Source organism: Acanthochromis polyacanthus, chromosome 7, assembly GCF_021347895.1.
Source record: "Acanthochromis polyacanthus isolate Apoly-LR-REF ecotype Palm Island chromosome 7, KAUST_Apoly_ChrSc, whole genome shotgun sequence".
Taxonomy (NCBI): domain Eukaryota; kingdom Metazoa; phylum Chordata; class Actinopteri; family Pomacentridae; genus Acanthochromis; species Acanthochromis polyacanthus.
The window spans coordinates 26,864,518-26,889,299 of record NC_067119.1 but is presented as its reverse complement, the minus strand read 5'-3'; the positions used below and the strand labels follow the sequence as shown (position 1 = coordinate 26,889,299).

The following is a 24,782-nucleotide window of genomic DNA, read 5'->3' as shown; positions in this document are numbered from 1 at the left end:
TTTGATTACGTATTAATCATGTCTTTGTGCTGGCGATGTGCTGCTGAGACATTAGCTTTGATTAGCTATTAATTAACGTCTCTGGGTAGACATGATACCGGCATCTAGAGGATAACCGCGCGGAAAGAAACTGTGCTCAAAAACAAACAAGCCCAGCAAACAAACACACAAACACAAACATTCAGACACAGTTGTTTTGATATTTCAAAGGTGCGTTGTGTTTCCTCTTCCTCTTCTTGTGTCCTCTCCAAGATTTCTCCAACAAATCAAACCAAATTATTCATGCTGGATGCATGGACTTCCTCCCAGGCCTGTCAGTATTCTCTTTCTTGTGGTAATGACTGTGCTATCGGAGTGACATGTCGCTAACTGATGTTTCTGTTGTTCAGATTTAAGGAAGCGTCTGGACAGCTGTGAGAGCAGCGAGGCAGAGTCGACGTCGGGGGAAGAAGAACAAGAAGGCGATGAAACCAGCATATAACCTTTGACCCAGGAAGCAGGGAAGAGAAAACACAGACTTTCATGAACAGATGTTTTCATATGTTACTGTGTCAGCTCTGACTAGTAGGCAGAGTAAAAGAGTATGACCTGTGACCAGACACGAGATATTTTCAGGATTTTTGTAGCTTATTCTCAGAATGCTAATAGGGTTCTCCCAGTGATGGGGGACAACAATATTGCAGGGTCTTCCTTTAAAAAAGGATTTATTTCATTGTGCTGTATCTTATGAGTCTTAATAGGAAATGCATAAAATACCTTTTCAAGATTTCACAAAAGTCTAAGGTACAAAGCTACATGAAGAATTAAAAATATAATTCTGATACATTTGCACATTAATTTTGATTAATTTATCGGGATAAAATTTCTCCATGTATGTGTGAGGCAGAAGAACGAGGCAGAAATGCACCCATAAAATTTATTTTATTTTTTTTCTTCCCACAACAAAATGTCTACAAAAGCGATAAAATATAGAATTTAACAAAAATCACTTCAGACCTTCACATTGTATATACATCTCAAAGGAGGACTCACTAAGGCCCCTGCATAGCTCTGAACTTCAACCCAGTCTGATCCATCAATTATGGGTGTTTGTGGCTCTCTTTATTGCAAATGCATGCACACACACACTCTCTTATTCTCGTGTGAAAATGAAAACTCCGCAGCAGAGCTCAAGGATTTACGGTCGAGTCGGAGTTCAGAGTCCAGCAGAGTCCCCATCAAATGAAAAACAAAAAAGCATAAAATGTAAAAACGGTTTGTCAGTGTAATCAAATACACATTTTCCTTGGAGTTCCCCTTTTTTGATTGGTTTCTCAAGTAAACTCACACAGTAAAGCATCTACGCCCCACTCTGCCAATCCATCCTCTCCTCACTAGCTATGGCACTTTGAAAACAAACAAAATGTCTCATTTTTTTGTATTTTTTTTCATTTTATTGTTTTGTTTTGTTAGTCCTGTGTAAAAGAGGTTCTGTAGCCCAAGTACCTTTTAGGTTCCAGTTACAGATTGCTACATTTTTTTTGTTTTATTTGCTCTTGCTGGGACGCAAAGACATTCTAAACAATAAATTAACAATTTTCAACACTGCTCCAATTGCACACATGTGTAATGCATCAAGATAGTTTACAAAGCATTGGTAGAGCAAACATCATCTCACTCTCTTTTTTCTCACGCGCGCGCACACACACACACTCACTCATGCTCACTCTGGTTTTCTTAGGAAAGGGAGGAGGAGGTTTTGGAGTGTATTTGACTTCGTGTAAGAAATGCATTTCAAACCAAGCGTATTAAAAATGTCTGCGCAATTTGTCCGAGTCGCCGCAAAGAATGGCGACAACTTTTATTGTGCGCTCCGTGATGTCATTCTGTGTTGATGGAGTGGTAAAGGCGCATGATGCGTTCAGCCCCTCACACTGAACAGGCTACTCCATAACATTCAGAATAGATTAACCCTCCCCACATCGTTCCCTCCCGCAGCAGGTTAAGAGTCTCTGATCCAGTTCAATAAGGCCAGTTCAGAAAGGGCCGTTTGCTCTGTGGTTGTAGCAACTCACACATTCAGAGGTTGAGGGGGGAAAAAAGTCATTTCAAATCCAACAACAAATTTAAATTGGTTGTATATAAATTAGAGCATTTTATTTAAAAATGATTTCAGCTTGTGAGAAAAGAATTGCTTTGAACTGACTGAATTGATGTGGAATTTGCCCTAAACCCATTGCCCACCCCTGCCAAAAAAAACCTCTCCCACGAAACCCACATTATCATGAGAAGAGAAAACACAAATAAGCCCCAAATGTTTCATTGCAATGAAACGTCATGCAAATAGAACAGAACAACAATAGGCTAATAGTAATAGAAGAATAGTAGTCATAATAAGAACAATAATAATAGTAAATAGTAATAAAATAAAAAATAATCTTACAATGCAAACATGACAGTAGTAAATGCCTCCAGTTCTTATTGCTACAGTATCTTACTTACAGTGTTGCGTTGCGACTCATTCCTGCCAGCACGTCCCCCCTCGCAACCCCATCCCACCCCTCTGATTCACAGTCTAACAAGGGAAAATAAAGACATCACGCACAAAAACTTCATATTCAGAGATGGAATTCACTGTCCCAGGGGTGTTGTGGTGGCGCTTGTATCACAGTTTTACTAGTGGACTTCCCTCTCCGTCCCCAAAGCAGCAAAATAAGCAGTAAACATGAGCGTACAGTGGTGACGACGGCACACTGACAATAGAGTATATTTTTTTGTTTTTCTTCTTGTGCTACGTAACAATGCTCGTCATATAATCTGGGCTCTAACGAGATTTGGACAGTGAATTCATGCTCTGTACACACGTACACACAGACATACATCTATCAAAGCCTTGTCTGGGCAGATTCCGTTGCCGGCACACGTCGGCAGGCCGTATGCCGTTTTTATTCTAAAAAGTTATTCTTTTATAATTCTTTTTTTTTTTGTAAATTTTGCAAAAATATTAAACCCTCTTTTAATGCAAAGTCAGAAAAAGAGCTGCTCCCTGAGAGATGCTGTGTAGTGCATCGAGCCTTAATGAGCAAGTGATTGTCTTTAAGAGTCACTGGCCTCTGATCTGTGGTCGGGTCAGGGGTTCAAGGAATGGTGCTGGACTTTGGAGGAACCTGTGAATGATCACTGACACAGCATGGAACAGATGAATGTGAGCAGATTGCTGATGTTTAACATTGGTGCTTGTTGCAGACGATTTTGTTCTCCACACATATGGGCTGATACAAAATAATAAGGATTCCAGTGTTTGTTTATGCTAATGAAGACAGTCTGACTGTACCTTTAGGAAATGGGAAATTTGGCCACTGTGCAACGAACATCAGAAAACCCAATGCAGGTCCCCATTTTTAGTGCTTTAATAACACTAGATCAGAGTCCACTAATCATAGCATTTTAAGTGGAGGTAAAAGTGCTATCTTAGATAAAAATAAAAACGACAACAACAAAAAAACTTCAGCATAATTGCCATTTTGTCTAACCTTTGTTAGGTAACAAGCTATAAAAGCACCATTGTGTGACTATTGTGTAGAGGGCCACTTATTTTGATAAATGCCTTATTTTGAATTGTAGCTCTTTAGCTGTGCTGAGATTTCCAAGGGCTGATCATTGATCTCTTTGCAGGAGTAATGCATTCAGAGCATCTAATGGCTGTAGGCAGGAACTCCGAAAATCCATCACTGATTTTTTTAAATTGTTAATGGTGCTGCTGAGGCCCAGTAAAATGTCCGGTAAAGCCAGCGTGATTCTACACAGTGGCCAAATGCTATTTAACAAAACACAGAAAAAGCAACAAGTGCGTGCTAATAATTCTGGAATGACAAAGTAATAAAAGTGATTGTCTATCACAGCTTCCTTTTTAAATAGTTTTTGTAAATATTGCAGCTTTAAATAATGTTAAAGACGATTGGAGGCTATCTGCATTCTTCACATCTTTCAACCAGTGCTGTTTTACGTCCTAAACCCAGACCACACTGTGTTACGCTAAAAACACTGCAGAGTCTGTGGTGGAATGAGTAGAGATGATTGTTAGACATAATCGATGATCGAGAGTGAAATATAGTGCATTCTAGTTCAGACTGCTACCCTGTTCCGAACAGCTAAAAACGAGAAGAGGAGGAAAGGAGAGGAGTAAGATCAGAAAGGCAGTGTGAAAGTTATTGCTCTTTAGAGAAAGGGTCCTACATATTCACAGCCCGGAGTGATTGGCATCCACGGACTGGTTTGTGCAAATAGTGATTGGAGGGGTGAGGCCTTCTAGCACTCAGACAGGTTTGAGTTATTGGAAAGTTGTGAACTAAATTCAAGTTTGTTTTGACTCCGCTGTTTGTCTTGATTTTGTTGATTTTTTTTTTTGGTGGACTTCTTCATTGAGATTTCTGTCCACTTCTGTATGTCAGAAATTCACATCAAGGTCCTGATACATCAGACATAAAGGGCAGGGTTAAAGGGAGTTTGGGAAAAGGTGTGGGGTTCATTGTGAGGTCCTGGTTTCTGATTATCTGTTTCTGTTTGATTGTTTGAAAGCAGTCCAGCTTTTATTGGACAAATTTATTGCAGCGAGAAAAAAATGATTGATAGGATGGCAAATCTGCCAGATTTTCTTTCTTGCAAAATAGAATATTTCTGTATATATATTCACCTTGAAAAGTAGTAACCATTATTTTCTTTTTAAATCCTTCATATGCTCTCTTTACATTTCTATAAGTTCTGATGAGAAGGATGCAGTACCTTCTTTACATATGAACAAAATCCAGACAAGGCTTCTATATATCAACAAACCCAAATCGACTCCCAGTTTTTACCCAGTTTTCTTTTACAAGTCTCAACTTTACAAATTCTGTACACAAGAAACTATCAAATAAAATAAAAACACATAGACAAGGTATAGTCAGCCACAGTGGACTGCTGTATATTTAAATTAGGACTAACTTATTTTAAAATAACAAGAAGTAATACTGGAATCCGCTCTCCACTAGAAGAATATCTACAATAGCTTCTCTAAATCCACAGTTCCCTCCCCCATCCAGCTTCTTCAACTTCACAATGTCTTCATGTGAAAAAAAAATAAACCAAAATGATTGTTTTTCAAAGTTAAATCAAATTAACTTACCCATTTTTTTTTTTTTTTAAAGATCGACAGCTTAAAATTGTTCCTAGATGTTTTAAAGTCTGTACATTTCTGGTCAGTCAGTTCAGTTCAGGAGACAGGTGGAAGCCCCGCTCAGGTTGTGGCTTGGGGCACGTTTCATCTATATATACATTCTTCAGACTGTATCGGTGAACGGGATGGGATAAGTGCTGGACATTCCTAGTATTGTTGGCGGTAACTCTAAGTTTCTAGCAGATGACTCCTCGCCCACCAGCCTGAAGTGTGCCTGGGGGAGCTCGGAAATATGTGGTTGCCACGATGACACAGTCGATGTAGCTCCTATCGTCTTGTCAGAGGTGGCTGTCATGTTTTCTTGGTCCTCTGCTGATGCCATTTGTTGCATTTGGACCACAGGCAGTCACTTGGGCATCGCCATGGCAGAGTTCGGGTCGGGGTTGAAGAGTTCTTTGTAGAGCGGAGGGAAGAGGACGTTGACTGTTTCTGGGTGGAGTTGCTGGAAGGCCTGAAGCTCCTCGGTGTGGAGCGTGCACAGGGCTGACAATGTGGGGATTCGGCTGATCAGCTGCCAGACAAAGAGGGAGAAACGGTCAAAGGAAGGAAATCAGAAGTCAGTTCTTTGTAAAGGACTTAAAGCTTCTTGTGTTTTCACATTGCTCCACCTGTCCTTGAGGCCAGAGGTGCTGTTGTCTGTGTTTGCTTTGTGTTTTCACTTATCATGAACTGCGTTAGTATGTCTTCTCTCACTACCTTAGCCAGTGCATCTTCGTCCATGTGGTTCTTCTGCATAATGTGCTGCAGAGCAAAGTAGATCTTCTCCTGGAGCTTCTGAACCTTCCGAGGCTCCATCAGCCATGGTCGATCTGAGTAATAAAATTTTATTAAGTGCCAGTAAATGAGTTGATACCTGCTCACTGAAGTACTGGACCTAAACTATATATGACTTCGATGCCACCGTACTTAATAGCTTCAATTGGAACTATGGCGTTACATACAAATGTTAACTGTCTTGTTTTCTGTCTTCAGTGCATATAGCGTCTCATATTGTAGTACTATTAGTGGATGTGCACTGACCTGTGGAAATTAGTACAGCTGCTGAGAACAGAGCGATCTCCTCCTCTGTCAGCTGCAGCGAACACAAACTCTTGGCAAAGTCAAACACTGCACTCACTAAGTCATCACAACCTTGGAGGGAAACACAGGGAAGGGCAGACAAAAAAAAGAGATTTTCATTCCACTTATTCTGGTCATGCATGTGCTGCTGAGTAAAAATATCTCAAAGGGAAGAGGAGTTTTTTTTAATTTATTTCTGGATTTGCCTTTTCCCTTTTTTCTTTTTATTTCAATTAAGCTTTTTCCTCATTCATACAGGATAAAATGAGCAAGTATCAATGCCTTACCTAGAGCTTTGAACATCTGCATTCCTCCGTACTTCCCTTCAAAGAGCACAGTATTGTTGAGAGGGTTGAATGCTCTGCACATCCGCACCAAGACTACCTCCAAACAACCTGGAAGAACGGTGGAGAGAGACTGTGATGGTTTTGAGGCTGATATACTGACTAAAAGGCAAAAAAAAAAGAAGCCACAGGACATTTCAGGGTTTTTCAAGACTCAGAATAGGCCTTTGAGAGGGGTGATTTTACATGACAGTGAGATCGGTCTGCATAGAGCAAAAACAATGAATCTGTGTTACCTCGTTTGACAGAATTCTATGAATTTTGTTATTATTTCTGACCATTTGACAACTCAAAATGTATTTTGTGCATTAGTAAATAAAACCCAAGTGAACAAAATCTAATTCTTTGCTATTTCAATTCTCAGTTCTTATCATTTGCAGTCGACTCACCTGACTTGAGAAGGAGGATCTGGTCATTCTGGCACAGTTCCATGAACCCTGAGATGCGCTTGGCGAACTCCACCACGTACTGGATTGCATGGGTGATCTGGATGGCACACTGCTGCCACAGCACGTCCCGGGGCTACGACCAAACACACCCAGTTCAGGGATAAATGCTCTGAATTGATGCAGTTATTGTCATACCAGCAGGTGACACAGAGTCACATTTCATTACTGTGTCGCAGCATAAAAGCTCACCTTGCTCTGGTACATTTTGACCTCTTCATAGGAATGTGTCTGCCAGGCGAGCTGCTGCAGCTCGTCTGTTGTGTACTGACATGTCTCCAAGTGGGACTTGATGATATTCTGAGCAATACGATCTGGAAGAGAGGATTCGTGGTTGTTATTCATTTAATCTTTTCCATACACCAAGTTTAGTTCAGTATTTCTTTATGCATTACACATGTGGTACTGCAGTATATGATGTGTGTATTTGGGCAGATCTATACATGTACTGTGCACGTTATACTGCAGGCGCTCTGATACCTGTATGTTGAAAATGTAGAGAAAGAGACTGAGCAACGTTTCGATGCTATCCACTTACTATTTAATTTAACATTCCCTTGAATTAGGCTTAATTTTAACTAAATCTTAATTTGTGCTATCTGCCTTAGCTATGCACGCAGTAATATGACACCTTGTCAGCTCGCTGTGTAAGCCTGTCTGATCTCCTGTTCTGCTCTCAGATTAGGACTCTGACTCACGCTCTCTTCCAGGACTACTTTGTGGGTAATTGTTCATTCTCCATGTGCATGATTCATGTTGATTTTCAGTGATTAACCACTGTACTCCTATCTATGGGATGAATAGTGCGACAAATGCAGTCTTTACCCAGCTCTCCCATGCTGACGTTATTGGGCCCCAGCTGACTGTCCTGGTAGCCTCCGTAGCTGAACAGGTTGGGTACTGGCGTCAGGTCGTACACCGGCTCCTGCTTAATGTGCTTCATGCCCGACATGTCCAAACCTGACTGGTCTGGAGACGGCTGGGTGGAATCCATCCCGTAGTAGCCCCCTGGGACTCCTCCTCCGTTACCATGGCCACCTTTGGGTAGCTCAATGACGTGACCGTTGGCATAGGTGCCTCCAATTTCATGGTTAAGGGTGGACAGTCCATTGGTTAGGCTGGATGAATAAACACGAGCCAGAGCTTCTGCTTCACCCGTCTGCTGTTGCCGCTGCTCCTGCAGTCGTGCCTGGTGTTTCTGGACCTCTGCATACAGGCTGTCACGTTGCTTCTTGGACATGCGGCCAAACTTTACCGCTGTAAGGAGAGAAAATAAAATGTAGGGTGATAAAATAAAAAAACAAAACAAGATTTCTGCGCTTCTCAGATTTAAAACGTATTTAAAAAATTGCAGCACATATATTCCTAAAAGCTTCTGCTGTTTTCTGCATGTACTTTTGTGCACACAGTTAACCTGAAGTATAAATGTAGATATACTGGGGCCTCACCATCTCTGGACATTCCTAGGGCAAGACATTTCTGCAGGCGGCAGTGTTGGCAGCGGTTGCGGTTTGTTCTGTCGATGAGGCAGTTCCTCTGGCGGGGGCAGGAGTATGAGGCATTGTTTTGCTGACTCCGTCTGAAGAAACCCTGGTTACATGTTAACACAGAAGACAGGCTTCAGGTAGCTGTAGAGCCCAGACTGCGCATGATTCTGTGCACAATTTCTGAACACAAGTATAAAGCTGAATTTGATGAAAACCAAATACTAAGTCTCACCTTACATCCCTCACACGTAATAACTCCGTAGTGGATACCTGATGATTTGTCTCCGCAGATTTTGCATGGTATAACTTCGATTTGGGCTGCAAGAAAAGTGAGAGGACAACAAGACGTGTGTTACAAATCACATTTGGGACATGGCATAGACTTTTACGAACAGCACCTTGTTCAGTCAGACCTCAGCTGGTGGTCTAATTTGAGGTTAAAAACTGTTCAAAACCTGGTCAGCTGTAGCACTTGATTGAGCTTACAATGTGTCAGCGTACAATATATGTGCAACTTCACAAGGGCATGGTGACATGTGGACGTTCATTATATCCTTGTAGGAGTTTCTGCAATAACGAGGATTTCGAGGACTGCATACATGCACACCAGACATGCACACATCCACATAAATGACAAAGACTGTGTGTGTGGATTCTCTGTGTTACACTTGAAGGAGAGACCCCCACAGGTTAGAAAGGTTGCCCTTAACGAGCAAATAGGTTATGTCACTGAAGTACCACAGTTGCTCTTCAACTCTCTTTTCTCTGTCACACACACAGACACACACACGCTAAGTTTGCCAACTCAAATGCTGATGGTTTTTAACTTCTACAAATGTGCTAATTTAACTACTTTTTGTCAGCATTAGATTTTACTCACTGTGTATAGGCAGCTCCATGTACAGCCACAAAAAGGCACAGAATGTGAACAAAAGAAACTATTTCAACACACAGAAGCACCTGTCGTGGGTGTCTCTGAACATATCCATAATATATGGAAAGAGAAAGCTCCAGTCCCCCGTTTAGAGATATGACATGGATGTAGAGGTAGGCAGGTATGCTGCTGAGATGGCACAGCCGCTATAAAGAGATTAGACAGCCTATCTAATCCTAAATTATTTCCCGACGAGCTGGTTCCCTCCTCTGCTGAACGCTGGCTTAGCCCCAGCTGAAATAGCCATTCACATGTAATCTCCCTGCACAGTCCCACCTGTAGGAAATCCTGCATGTTTTACGGATTTCAAGAGCAGTTCAGAAACGGATGAAGTCACTAAACAGATCCTTTTGTTTACATGAATTTTGCCTAACTGATCTCCCTTAAGCACATTACAAAACGTAATGTACTCAATGGTGTTTGCTCCCATATGTATGTTTAAGTGATGACTTGAATATGTAAGTGCGCACTCTGAAGTGCAGTTTTAGTTTTGTTCATTTGAGCATGTGCACATGCTTTGGACTGCATGTGTATTTTCTGTGTGTGTGTGTCTATGCTACAACGTCTGTAGTGGAATGAGTGTGCAGTATATATAATTGGATAATCTCTTATGAGGATCAATGCAGACAGTTCTGTCTGTCTAGCAACTGAGCAGGTACAGACAATCACTGCTATCTATAAACTCTGCCTGCACTTCAGGGAGTGTGACCGCTTCATGATGCAAAAAGGGGTTTGAGTTGTAGTTGTTTGAGCTGCACTGTTCAGAGGGACGTAGGTTCAGAGTAGAAGTCGTCGTATACCGGCATTCACAATAACTGTGATATATAAAAAAATAAAATAGTAATATTATATTAGCTCTAATATTAGCAGAAATAATACAGCTGCATTAGCAATCTGGTTGACACTCCATCATAGGTACAGCATACACCATAGCTGCAGACGCTCTTTCTTTACCCTATATTTTTATTTTGAGTGCAAAATAGACATCACGATAATATCTGATCATGAGTTACTTTGACCACACTAATTGTGTAGTTAAAATATGATACTGTGACAGCCCCTGTTCAGAGTCTGACTCTAGAAGACTGCTTTCAGATTTCAAATCTACTTCATGTTCCTCTGTATTCACCTAAAATCTGACTTTATGGTACTGAACTAGATGTGAGACTGCACTGCACATACACTGAAAATGGGCTTTCAAAGACGTAAGAATAATCTTATATCTGGAGTTAAACTAAACTAAAATGAAATATATTCCATATTTATAGGCTAGATATAATTTTAAGCATTTCTAACCGGGTAATTGCCATTTTATGAAAATCAATTTGAAACAGAAATTACTAAAATAAAGCATTTTTATATGTCCTCAAACCTGCCTCAGTATACACAGAGTTTCACAACTTGTTTGCCATTACCAGCTGATTGATATGATTAGATATGTGAATAGATTCTTAGTCTGTTTGGTCTTCTCTTTAAATCAAAAATTAACTTGTTAAAATCATTAGATAACAATTTTATTCTTCTCAGAATTTTGCCCAACTGCCCCCTGGTGGCTATTAAGAGCCACTGGACCATGTCCGCTCCTTCATGGCAGTTTCATAATGTGTTTTTATACATGTTCTCTTGGATATTCAAGATGTGAAAGGGCCGTTAGTCAGCCAATTTATCTCTTTGTAAGACTAGAGTCTACTTGCAGTAGCTCTGACTTAACATTAGATCACTGTGTCTGCCGCAGTCTGTGATTCTCTGACCAAGAGGCAAATGGACATGCTGTCTGACTGTGGTCTTAAGGTGGAGCAGCTCACACTCTGAGTCCTGGTGAGGTCCAAGATGTGACCCATTTCCACCAATTCTCAGCCAGCCAGCTCCAAACTGGGTCAGAGCAGAGCACTGGACTGGGACGACAAAAAGACTTCATACACAGAGCTGTCAATGAATGTGGCCTGTAACACGCTATTTATAGTCTGTAAAACAGGTCAGTTGCACGCGGGACACGACTGTTATCAACAGATCACATACGAACAGAAAACAGAGGGCAGGACAATGGTACAGCAGTCGGGCTTTTACCATCTTCTTTCCCAGCGTTCAAAATCCTCTCACTCTTTGTGCTTTCTACTCTCAGTACTTTTAGTCAAACTCTTTGATTAAAATGTTAATCATGAAACAAGTTAATCTCACTGGGTTTAGGCAGTCTGAATTTGTTCAGCCCACACCTGCTGCTGTGTGATGTGGATATACATAGTTATTATTTCTGTAGATTTTTAGAAAAGGCTCCTTACATTTCTCCACTTTAGAGGAGTGCGTATTTATTGTTTCTCTGCAGCGATTACATTATATCTTTGCTGTATGTCTTCTTATCCTATGGGAAATTGTACTCCTCTTTGTAACACATAATTATGCCTAAAAGAACATGGGCGTGTGGGCATGTGTATTGTTCCTGTGTGTGTTTCAGGGATGGTTTTGAGGGAGAGCTTTCCTTATAAATAACGACGCAGAGAAAGATAAAGTATGTGTGCATGTCTACGTGTGTTTGACAAAGTGTTGTTGAATATGTGTGTGCATGTGTGGGTGTGTGCATTGTTGAGTGTGTGTGTGTGTGTTGAGCTCATCGCCAGTGGGGACTGTCAGGTAGGATATAGGGAGACGGTCATGACAGCATTGCCGTTGCCAGGGTGACCACCCACTCGCTGCACTCGTCTGGCTGTCACAGCAATGATGTGCTAAGCTGTCACACTTGTAAAGGAAGTGATGTCATCAGTGTGTGGAGCCAACTCGCCGTATCATCAGTGTTCGTCCTGTCGCCCTCTCTCAGCAGAGGAGGCTTGTGATGTGTTTACCAAAGGACTCCCACTTCCACATCCACTCAACAATACATGCCTGCTGCCGTGCTGCACTTGAGCTGCAGTGGGGGGTTGAAAACCGAATTCAGGCGTGTTCTGTTGGGTCGACTGTTGGGTGTTTAGAGGAAGATGTGTTCTCATTGTTTTCAACTCTAGGATGTGTGATCACTGACCTAGGTTTTTTTAAATCACAACTCAAAACCTTCCCATTTAAAATGGCTTTTCATACCTAGCGGCATTTGACATTTTACTACTGCTACTATTGCTGTGTATTTCATTGTTTTATTGTATATTTTATGGGCTGCACAGTGGTGTGGTGTGGAAGAAGATCCCTGGTTCGTGTCCCAGCCTTCCTGGGATCTTTCTGCATGGAGTTTGCATGTTCTCCCTGTGCATGTGTGGATTTTCTCTGGGTTCTCCGGCTTCTTCCCACAGTCCAAAAATGTGCTGAGGTTAACTGATTATTCTAAATTTGCTTGTGAGTGTGATTGTTTGGCCTGTTTTAGGTTACTGTATTGTTTTAAGTTATTTTCTTATTTTTCACTGTGAAGCACTTTGGCCACCATTTGGGCTGTTGTAAAGGGCTATGCAAATAAAGTTTGATTGTTTGATAAAGCATTGGAGTTTTTGTGGTTACAGGAGCAAACTTGCAGCTTTAGACCTGCAGTAGAAGTTAAATCCTAAAACAGAGCAGAGAAAAGCAGTCTCGACAAACGACACCCGGATATAAAAAGCCACTCGTTTCTGCTATTGGCCACCGCTTTGATCCTGACTACATGTCTGTCACAGGGGTGGGTGGGACTTCTTTTCAACCCAGCCGGTTGGGAAGAAGTTGACTTGAGTTGACCCAGCCGGAGCTGGAGTGACTGACAGCGTCCTCAGCCGGCGGGAGCACGAGTTTTATCCTGAGGTTATTATGTAAGAGCGGGACTGCAACGCTGGCGATTCCTAAGCTAAGAGGAGGATCAGGCCTGCACAATCTCTTGAGAGAGAGAAAGATAGAGAGAACTAACTGGAGTTGAATTTCACAAAGAACAAGACAAAGATAGTTGCTGGAATGTGAGAGTTTCACACATGCATGAGTGTGTGCATGTGTGTGTGTGTGGCTGATTGTGGCCATGAGGGCTGTGTTGCACTGGCACGTGTGTTGTGATAATTGATTTTTAATGAAGTGAGGATCTCCTGTGTATTTCCTGGGCTGGCCCTTTCTCTAAATAGAGTCCTAATTATCTACATTGCTCTGCAGCAAAAAAAAAAAAAAAAGCAGCAGCCTTGCACCAATATCTTAGCAATACTTCATAAAGCGCATAAGTAGCTCATGCACATGGCTGCTGAGAGTTGTGCACACATGTATGCACTCAGAACATGCTGGCTATTTAAAAGGGAGGTTCTTCTTGTCTGTGCTGATAGTGTAACAGCAAATTAAGGCCACTAGGTGTTGCTATACAAGCTTAGTCTGTGTGTGTGTGTGTGCGTGTGTTTCCAAAGGGGCAGACTGGACATGCATGTTTCATTCATTCAGCCTGCGGCCTGGGTCTACAGCAGAAGCATATGCAAAGCAACTCGCTATATCTTTCAGTAACAATCACTCAGTATTCACTAGAGGTTGGTGTCGTAGTATCGCAGTTTATAGAACAGTTGAAATCACTTTCTACCATAACTTTTGCCAGTGTAAGCCACTTCAGAAATGCAAACACGACTCCTACTGTAGTCCCAGGGGTTGATTTGTTGGGGATGAATGTGGGTGGTATCTCTACTTCATTAAAAAATATGCATAGCTTCTTCCCAGTTAACTAGATATCTTCTGGGAAAATGAAGGAGATCAGCACTTTACCCCCCACCACTCCTTGTTAAATCTGTACAACTCCGGCGCTGGTCTTAGATGTCTCTATACTGTGAATTATGCTATCAGTGTTCACCATCCACTCCACTTCAGTCTGTTTGACTTTTTCATTCGTCTCTGTGTGTTCCTCCTCGCTGTAAGTGGCTGTGTGACTGGGAAATCATCTCAGTTTCTGCATTTCATGATCTATTTCCATCTCTCAACGAAGCTCTGTCTTCCTTGTCTCATAGAGCTTAGAGAAGGTACAAGAGTTTTTTTTTTACCCCCCTCCTCTCTCCCTCTCTCTGCCGATGATGAAAAACACCGAGAAAACTTTTGGTGGCGTGATCGCTGAGTGGATTAATGCACACAGCTGGGAATAGCTTATTGCAGTGCTGCTTGGGTTATCTCCCCTGTGTCTCCTGTCATGTTTCCACATCATACTGTCCCATTAAAATCAATGAAACACTGCCACTGCATATGGTTTCAAACGGACTTCTGCTGCGTGCTGTCATACTTTTCTCTCTTTCCTGTCAGTTTCTACGGTCTGAAACATCTAAAAAAAAAAAAAAAAAACGAAGAGCGGTGGACTGTCTGCTCTCCTTAAAGAAATGAATAAAATAAAATGTATTTTACTCACTTTCATCTGACTTCCACACTGTATGTCCTCTTTACTGCTCTTTGTGATTCACACATTAGCATATAGTGCTGACTTTGTTTGGGAAGTCGCTGACCATGTAATCAGAAAGTTCCCTGCTTGAGGGATCCTTGTTATACGTCATTCCTCGGTCATCTCATTCTGTCTGTTTTCCAGTAAAATTTAGTTCTAATTTGACCAATACCAAACATTTAGGGTTCCATATCTGGCCATGTATGCTGTTGTTATCGTTTTACGCATGCTGTTTGATTGCCTGATTGTTACCTTTATTTAGTGCATTAAGAAGCACGTATTACTTGATTAATTGAGAAAATAATTGGTGGATTAACCGATAGTGAAAATATTCATTAGTTGCAGCCCTGAGCGGCAGCAGTGAAGTCTACGCTTGCGGTTATCATCCCTGACTCCACCTGATCTGAGCGCAGACCTGGCCTGAACCGACTGATGTACGTAACGCTGACACACTGACATAAAGCGTCCATATTCATTGACTCTGAGGTGACACAGCCTTGCACAGGTTCTCTTTGTCTGTACAGTCTGCTGTGCACTCTATGACAATAATAATCATAATGCCATGCAGTGGGCCCATCTCCCCTCCCCCTATCTCCATCCCTTGCCGCCAAGCATGTCTTTGTCCAGTCTGTAACGTAGACAGTCACAGTGTTGCTGCATGAGCATACACTCGCTACCCCCAACCTCCGCTTTTCCCATCAACTCCATCGTCATCAACCCCCCCCCCACACTTTGCCAACACACACACACACACACACACACACACACACACACACACACACACACACACACACACACACACACACACACACAAACAGTCCGAAAAACAGTCGCTCTAGCCCTCCCCCCATGCTGTATGTCAGAGGGCATGAGCTTGTCCAGCTTGCCATGCGGCCCCAAAGCACTCTGGGTAATTGCTCAGATAGCAGGTCTGGGATCAGCTGCAGTTTGCTCATAGAATATTGTGCCGTGGCGTGATTGGACGCCACGGAGAGGGAACAGAAGGGGGCCACTGGCTGTCATCCAGCGCATCGATTCACATGCGCACACACACACACACACACACACACACAGACACACAAACACACACACACACACCCCAACATGCTCCCAGAGACACGGTCAGATATGCTTCAATGCATGCAATACTGCAGACCACTTTGAAAAAAAAAAAGCAGACTTTACGGTATGATTTCTATGCTTGCACTCCCTCCATCCCACCGTCAACACACACATGAGCACACAGAGTCTCCCACCTATGCAGCATGTGTCCTCTGATAAATAAGGGAAGAAGGAGGCGTGGGAAAAAATCCACAGGGTTAACCAAACCCCTGCCTGAGCACACACACACACACACACACACACACACACACACACACACACACACACACACACACACACACACACACACACACAGAGTCTGCCTATCTGCCTCCTCAGATCTGCCTCTCATGGTCACTGTACACACACACACACACACACACACACACACACACACACAAAAAGTCGTGTGCTCACATTCCAGCCCCCTGGGTGACCTGTAGGACCCTGACGGCCTCTGACCTTTCCTTAAGGACTTCGAGGGTGCATCAGAGTGGAAGGAACAAGTCCAAGTGTGAGAGGTCTGCATCTGGTCATTACTATGTTGAAATCAGCCATGAGAATGCACACAGACACACACACACACACACCGAGATGAAGCAAACATGCAGACACACGCAGAAACACACAAAAGAGCTGTTTCTCTCTCTTACATATATTTCTTTTAATTTCCTTTCACGCTTTCATCCTCACATTAGCAGACATGCATGTGTGCACACTGAGCTGCTAAAACACTGAGCAGCGTTCACGCTTTGTTTGCGTGAAGGGAATCGGTGCAGAGAACAATACGTTTACACACACACACACACACACACACACTGAGATTACACACACACAGAGATACCGCCGTTTCATTCCTGTGATAAGAAAATAACATTTCGTTGGCGGCGGCCATCCTCCCTTAACCTCCTGCTCCTCCTACTATGGTGTTTCTCTTGAGCCTAATTGCAGATGACAGTGTGTGTGTGTGCGTTTGTGTCTTTGAGGGGGAAGGGAGAGGAAAGGTGGCTATCCCAGTGTGGAGAGAGAAATAAAAGCGAGGGACATCCATAGAGCGACAGACGGAAAATTGCTTTCAGTTCTTACATAAGGTAGAGAGAAATTCGCCCTCAGTTTTGCCGGAGTCACGTTCTTTACAGTGAGAGTCGGCGGTCAGTCAAAATCAGGAAATGGGGACATGAGCATAAGAGAAGTCGAATGGACTTTAAAGCATTGATGAAGAGTGTGAATAGAATGAAATCACTGAGAGAAGGATGGAAGGTGTGATTGTGTGTTTGTTTCCTTCCAAATCTAAGAGGATGTTATTGAAATTGCTCATGTATAGGCTTTAATATACTATGTGGACTTGTTTCTGAGCAGTGCAGCCACTTAATTACTATATCAAGTATTTCCTTTTTTACCACTTTATTCCTACAGTCCTCTAAATTTTAATGCATGTATTTGACACCTTTCAGTACTCTGTAGATAATTAATTTATAATGCAAAACATATAATCAAAGAAAACCAGGCAGGGCACTAAACTGCTCAACAATTAAGAAATAAGAACAACAGTACTTACAGTATGTTTATTGCCTTGCTGGCCTCATCTACATTATAAGCACCTATTTTTTAAAATTACGCTCTGACAAGTTGATTCGAAAGATCGTTACTGATTATTTTGCATGTTGCACAATTTTCAGCACAAAAACTTCTCACATCTTCCTCAGAATGCAACTGCATTTTAGCTTTTGTCGTGCCTCATCAATTCCCTGATCTTTAAAGTTAAATATTACACTGACGCATTCAACTTTCACCCGCAGTCACATATTGAAGTTGCCAGTAAGTGTGTTTCCTCATAAAACACCTGTCAAACACAGATCGCCACGATGTTGGCGCTACTTAAGCGCAGGATCTCACCCCACTGCCTGTGAGTTTATGTATCTGTCGGAGTGACACAGGCGAAGTGCTTCAGAGTGAATCTGAGCATATGAATGAGTTCCCATTTGAGTTTGTGTGTGTTTTAGGGAGGTTTGTGTGTTTCAGCCGCGCGTGTGAGTACGCACATGTGTGATTGTATATATATATATATATGTGTGTGTGTGTGCGTATCTGTGTGTGTGTGTGTCCTCTCTCAGGGATGGCCGCTAATAGCTCGCCTCAGGCAACAATTTAACTCAGCCTAACAAGGTTCTCCCCAAAGTGGCCCCAGGGGCATCTCTCACAGAGGCAAATTGATCACAAAGACTATCACACAGCTCAGCTCGGCTCGACCCAGCTGGCTCTGCTCTTCACCTGCTCTCTCTCTCTCTCTCTTGCTCTCTCTCTCTCTAGTGAGATGATTTAACAGAATGCGTTATGAACATTAAATCTGAGAGCAAAAGCAGCAGCAGCAGCAGTCTTGGTTTCATAATTGCATTCTCTTTGAATGAATGGCGGGAGACCTCACGTCAACAGCCACCACTTAGGACACGTACACACACACATGTGACCGCGGTGCACACACACACACACACGGCTATGAGGTGTATCTCAGGCTTTAGACACAGCGAGACAGAGAAGGAGGGGGATGTGGAGAGAAAGAAAGGTAGACCTAATAAGAGTCCCTTCAATGAGATTACAAGCACTAAAACAGGCTAATCTTTGTCATTAAGAAAAGATGCCGCAGTAGGCTAAGTCATATTATAGGCTTATTGTAGCTGCTGCGTGCTGTTCACCTGCCAGCACTGAGCACCTTCACAGAGAGGAGGCTTTTAGCGATATCAGATAGCTAATGTGTATATAAAGAATCACTGCATTTATCATCTTTACACCTTAAATTGGAACTATAAGCAGAAATTCTGCGTTTTTTTATGCAAACATAGTCAATGTAGCAACAACAGGGGTACTTTCAAGCAATCAGTTCTGTTAGAAAAACAGCTTTACTTTAAAACTTTTTTCTTGCCTCAGACATACGTTTTTATCCCATAAAAGAGCCTTTATATGCATATATTTGCTTCTTTTTGCATCTGCTGTATGTAAATATGATTATGTATAAAGTCTGGCATGTTACACTGACACACACACACACACACACTTCAGTATATGGACTGATCTGCTTTGAGAGTGAGCTAAACTCTACTAGGCTCGCTTGCAAGTGTGGACTTTGGATGCTACTATTCCAGGTGCTGGCGTTATTCATTGCTCAAGTGTGCCACAGAGTACAAGTGCAATCTGAGGACAGGATGGCTCGTACCTGTGTGCGTTTTTGTGTGCCGGCGTGCATGCAAGTCAACACAAACTGAATGTTTCGTCCACCCTTGATCACAGTTTCACGTAGGCGCTCGGTCTTGCTCAAGCAAACACACACATCCACGATTGCACTATTATATAACTCTTAAGTCTCTCTCTCTCTCTTTTACTTGCCCTCTTTTTTTCTTATCTCACTCATTCACTCGCTCACAGTTTACCCTCTCTACTTTCTGCTTGTCTCCTGTTTTAATTTCCCTCATAGATAAAAAGACTTAATTCATGAAGTGGCCAAACTGCTGTTTTCTCCTGCATTAATTCAACAGTAGCTCTCCGACATGGCGGTGACTCTTGAAACCAGAGTTCATTGTAGAAGTGCAGGTGAACATCCTCTCTGACTTCAGATTATCAAGCAGTGCACTCAGTATCTCTGTGCACAAAACCAGACTGGTTGTGATAATATGATAATTCCTGCTCTTGATATAAGCACATATTTCATAAAAGCTTCCCCTCCAACGATATCTTTGTCTCTCTGTTCATATTTTAGTCGGTTTCTGCGTTTAATAAGCACAGTCACCCTCTTCCCCCGGTTTTTTACTTCAATGTAAATCGGAGGGAAATGTGAATATTGAATATCATTGTGCGTCCACTGAGACATGCTGCCTTCATGGATGAGTAAAACTGACAAAACAGAAGGAGCTGTCAGAGGACTCTATGACTTCAAGGCAGATTTAGAGTTTAGGAGTGGTTCAGGCTGAAATCCCTCCCGGCTAAGATAAAGTGGAGACACAAACTGAAGCATGCCGTGTAGCCCACGCTTTTGTGTGTGTAAAGATTTAAGAAAAAAGAGAGAGAGGGAACTGACTGAGGAGGAAAAACTGCTCGCCTAGACTGCCCTAGACAGCCGCAGAGGGATAAAACCAACATACTGCATACTGAGCGCACGCTAAACAAACACGGGCTATGATAGCGGCTCAGTGGGACCACAGAGGTATCATCCGGGCCACATACACACACACAGCATGATGGGATGTTTTTGGTAGAAGGCTTTAGAAAATTAAAGGTCAGGCAGACACACCAGGTGAGGCATCAGAGGACAGGTGTAGAGACAGTGGGAAGTGAGTCCTGAATGTAAGATTGTGTGTGTGTGTGTGTGTGTGTGTGTGTGTGTGTGTGTGTGTGTGTGTGTGTGTGTGTGTGTGTGTGTGTGTGTGTGTGTGTGTGTGTGTGTCGCAACAGCCCTCTATTAGTACCTCAGTCAGTCAGTAGGGCTGTGTTGAGGGATTAACAGTGTGGCCTGCATGAGCTTGGGGTAATCTCTCCTCTCTTCTTACATAACACTGGGCCATTAGTCAGCACAAACACACAATAAACAACACAATCAACAACACTGAGCTCCACAACAAGACCACACAGGCTCTGATGATAGCACTGCAAACCGACCGGAGATTCACTCAGGCCAGGTGCCCACTGTAGTGTGCAACAAGTGATTTCATGGCGACAGTGGAGAGCAGTGATTTGCTGAAAATAACTGTGCGCCAGCCTGCTGCTCCTACATGGGCTGCCTCATCAATCACCATGAAGCATGTCAGCTTGTTGGTGCTGTTAGCAAAATTGGTAAGAAGAGGCGATTTAGTCAGACTCCCCATCAATGATTTTAATCATCTTTTGGGGCAAGCTTTAACCCTTTTGCTTTAACTTCACCTCTTTTGTGTTCATAACCGTTATATAATGTGATAAATTACATATCACACACTTTAAAGTAGTTGAGAACGGATGTTAATGCGCATTATTTGTCAACTATTACAACATCTCACATGTCTTTAAATTAATTCAATTGTGTTGCCATTCATCTGTTTATACACTAGCCTCCACAATGCTTGTAAATGCTAAATGGTAGCAGGGTTGTAATGTTTGTCTACTATTATAACAAATAATACGCCCAAAGATTACAAAATCAATGATAAATCTTTATAAACCCTACTTATGATCTAATTCTATTCATAAACATTAAATCTAGTCTAAAGTCATTCAAGTTATGTGCCATAGATTTATCTAAACAGCCTGTTTCCGTTGGCTTTGGCTAAAAATTGATCCTGGGATGCTTTTGAACTGGACAAATCGATGCTCACACAAGCCTCCAAAGCAAAGCAGGATGGGACTAATTCTATTGGCATGAGGCCGTCATGCGTAGTGTTGCAGCTGTTTGTGTGTGTTTTCAGTGCTTTCCACTTTTATATGTGAGCGGATGCTATCTTGAAAGGTGATATTAATAATGCCAGAGCTGTAATCGCCACAAATTAGCTGTTGTTGGTTCCAACCTGACATTTTTACTCATTTCTGTCCTTTTTTTGACGCCACTTTTCATCACCTTCCTACTTTATTGCCTCTTCCTGACACCCTACCTTTTTGCCATACTGAAGGAGCGTGGGAGATTGCGATTAACAAATATCGTGAACAGAGGAGATCAAATGGCGCTGAGAGCCCCTCCTGTTGCTCCCTCCAACGCTGAACTCTTTGACCTGTCTGACCCGTGTGCATCTATGTGGTGAAAAAGCTCTTCGGCTTACACAAAGCAGACAGACACAGACTAATGGGGACACTTGCAAGGGCCACTGTAATAATGGGAAACTATTGACAAGCAAAAAAATCATATCTACAATGTCAATTTGTGTTTGTAAATTGCAGACAAACACTCGCACTTCTAAGTTTCTATGTTTTTTTGGCTTTCTTTAGCAGACGTCTCAGAGGCACAGAGCTCATGGGGTTAGATGTGCTTTTAGATCAAACTTATTCCTGCAAAATTTAACTTTTTGTGGGTTTTTTTTAAATAGCACATAATGACAGTAAATATAATGATTCTTATCTAAATAAAAAATAATAAAAAATTTAGTTTGCTATTATTTTGTTATTTTTATGTCTATTTAGAAATTCTCATTCCGCCAAAAGGTTGTACTAATCATAAATAAATACTGCCACTGCTACTAATGTTATTTCATTACACAACCTTTTTCTTATATATTTCAAAGGAACATCATTGACAGCACAGCATCACCATGTTGCCATTGAAAATGCAGAAATAATTATCCTGTTTACAGCATCCTACACATCACTGAGCCATACTGGAAAAAAGACACAATGCTCTGTTTTTCTGAGATGCATAAAAGGCCCTTATGATAATATTCCGCCTGTTATTTCTCTGGCTTTTCCAGGCTGGGCAATGGGGTGACATCATCTTCGGTCAGGGCTTCAGGAGTTGTGGCTATTGTTAAATGATAATTACCACGGCTCATGAGGGGCCTCTATTTTTTATAACCTTGTGGTTGTGAGCACATTTCTGTGTAAGGGCAGCCGAGACTCCACACAGTCACACAGACGCGCGCACACAGGTTGGGAGTGGGGGCCGCACGGCCCACACTGATTTAATTCTATCTGACAAAACCCTTTGGGGCGTGCAGAGGGAGAGGGGAAGATGGAGAGAGAGGAAGAGGGAGAGAGAGAGAGAGGAAGAGAGAGAGAGACATGGTGAAAGAGGGGTGAGAGAGACGCTTCAGGGGCCTCTTCTGCCAACCATGGCTATAAAGTGAAAGCAGGAGCTTTTGGTATACCCCCCAAAGCCTCCCACGCACGAGAGTGGTCGCAAGGCCCATTAAAATGTGGAAAAAATACAAGGTGCACGACAGAGGAGTTTGCCATGGGACAGAGAGCGAGAGAGAGGATGGGGTGTTTGCCTTCTCATGTTTTTACTTGCCCAAGGTTTGATGGCCTGAAGCTGAGGCAGCAGATATGACATTCAGACTCAAAAAACATGATAGATAGATAGATAGATAGATAGATAGATAGATAGATAGATAGATAGATAGATCACCTGCTCTAGCTACATATTCAAACATTTATTTCAAGTAAGGACTTAATTGAAATTAACTTAAGCCTATTAAATAGCATTGTTGGTCAGTGTATTCCTTCTTATCATTATAATTAATACTTAGTTTATAAATCGTGCTAATTGCAAGAATCTGTTAAGTAATAACATTGGCCAATCGTTTATCCTCGGATCTGCACACTTATTAGCCTATTAGTGCAAAATCTGATTAGAATTTTGCCCCAGTCTAATGTGAAAAGTCAGTAAAAGTGTGTGATTTATTATGAGGCAAATATAAGCTGTATTTTAATTTGATGACAGATTATTTCCCCCAGATTATTATGCTGAGTTTTTTTTTTCCATTTTATGTGAAGTTTCTACAGGTGGATAAAAAATAAAAATCTCAAATTTTCTCTGTTTCCTCTCTGATTCAACCAACATCCAGACATCCTGTGTAATTGACTTAAAGAGCAGCATGAGGATGTTGAGCCATTCAAAGCAAAATGATTTATAAATTAGAGTTCAACACCTTCCAGAGTGTGGTAACGTGGTGATAATTGCACAGCACGGAGAACAGCAAATAAAACAAATCCAAAAGCTGAGTATAAACAGGTTAAATATATGAAAAAAATATGCGTGTTGAACTACTAACCACTGAGAAACTGCAGGTACTGATTAAGGAGGAACGAAAAAAACGCATTTTGTGATTTAGAGGGAATTTAACTGCAAGGAAAGACTTAGTCAGAGTGGAATGAGCTGTGTTAACTTGTGTGTATGAGTGTCAGTGTGTGAGAGAGTGTGTGTGAGACAGTGTGTGTGCGCGCAAAGGACGACATTGACATTGAATTTCAGCATCCCCGGCGCGCTGCAGAGCGTTATGGAAATGGGTTAGTGGAACGCTTGAGAAGTAGCCTCCCCCTAAAACATTCAGTAAAGTTAATCACGAGAACGTAACAAATTTAAAAATAATAATAATACGTTTTTTTTCTAAAAGCACGTTGTCTCATCACATGTGGCTACATTTTCTGTGGAGTGGAGCTCAAATGATTAAATATCATGCGCCACTTTTCATTTCCAATCACAGACTCCTTTGGCTTTACGCATGGATTTTCAGAGAAAAAAAAATATAACAAACCCAAAGGCCTCTTCCACACACACAATCACACACTCTGGATCTAAACGTGCAGAGGGATCCAAATAAACTTTTATCTAGTGAGGATGGCTGCTGAGAAATCCACACACAGTTTCAGATAGGGGGAAAAAAGTGATGAAAACAGCTCTGCAGCCGAAACCCCCCCTAGAATAAACTTTCAAGGCCAAATTTATGATAAAAGCTCGTATGTGTTCACGTTCAGCCGATACGTGAGTGTGTGTGTTCAGCGGGATGGAAGCTTGGGGAAAGTGCGGCGGTGTTTGGGAGCAGTGGGATGATGGTCTTACCTCGCATCGTGTTGGCGTTGCTGGAGCTGGTGCTGGTGCTCGCTTCCCAAAGCAGCAGTCATGAAGAAACAAACATAAACACTTAAAAAAAACAAGGGGAGGGTTGCTTGGGAGGTGAGGGGGAGAAAGATCCTCGGTTTAAAAAGAACAACAAGAACGAAAAGAGTGCAGGTGATCTGCGTCGACGTCCACTGGCTGCCCTGAGTGGAAGCGTCTCTGCGCTAAGAGCATCCCAGACCGGGGCGCAGGGAGGCGGGCTGAGGTCGGTCGGTGCGTCGGTCGGTGCGCTCTGGTCGTGTGGCCGCTTTTCTCATGACATCTGCGCTCTCACCTCTATGGGAGGGTTTCACAGTTTTCTGCGGGCTGAAGGAGGGAAGAG

The 24,782-nt window shown here is 42.3% G+C and overlaps 2 protein-coding genes and 1 long non-coding RNA gene across 3 annotated transcripts in view; 2 read left to right on the top strand and 1 right to left on the bottom strand.

The window, feature by feature from the left end:
* trpm6 (transient receptor potential cation channel, subfamily M, member 6) overlaps nucleotides 1-1,587 on the top strand; it is a 24,811-nt gene extending 23,224 nt beyond the window's left edge. The window contains 1 exon segment of the mRNA XM_022202654.2: nucleotides 390-1,587. Coding sequence (XP_022058346.2) covers nucleotides 390-481 — 92 coding nt within the window. The 3' untranslated portion in view covers nucleotides 482-1,587.
* rorb (RAR-related orphan receptor B) lies at nucleotides 903-24,782 on the bottom strand. Its single transcript, XM_022202655.2, has 10 exons — nucleotides 24,404-24,782; nucleotides 8,763-8,848; nucleotides 8,492-8,633; nucleotides 7,869-8,300; nucleotides 7,236-7,357; nucleotides 6,987-7,119; nucleotides 6,541-6,648; nucleotides 6,215-6,325; nucleotides 5,891-6,003; nucleotides 903-5,705 (listed from the first exon to the last, which is right to left on the bottom strand). The coding sequence occupies exons 1-10, from the start codon at nucleotides 24,408-24,410 to the stop codon at nucleotides 5,541-5,543; spliced, it is 1,419 nt and encodes a 472-aa protein (XP_022058347.1). The 5' UTR covers nucleotides 24,411-24,782; the 3' UTR covers nucleotides 903-5,540.
* Nucleotides 5,643-7,370, top strand: LOC127534676 (uncharacterized). The gene is made up of 2 exons (XR_007942933.1): nucleotides 5,643-5,750; nucleotides 6,962-7,370. It is a non-coding gene; the product is annotated as an uncharacterized LOC127534676 (long non-coding RNA).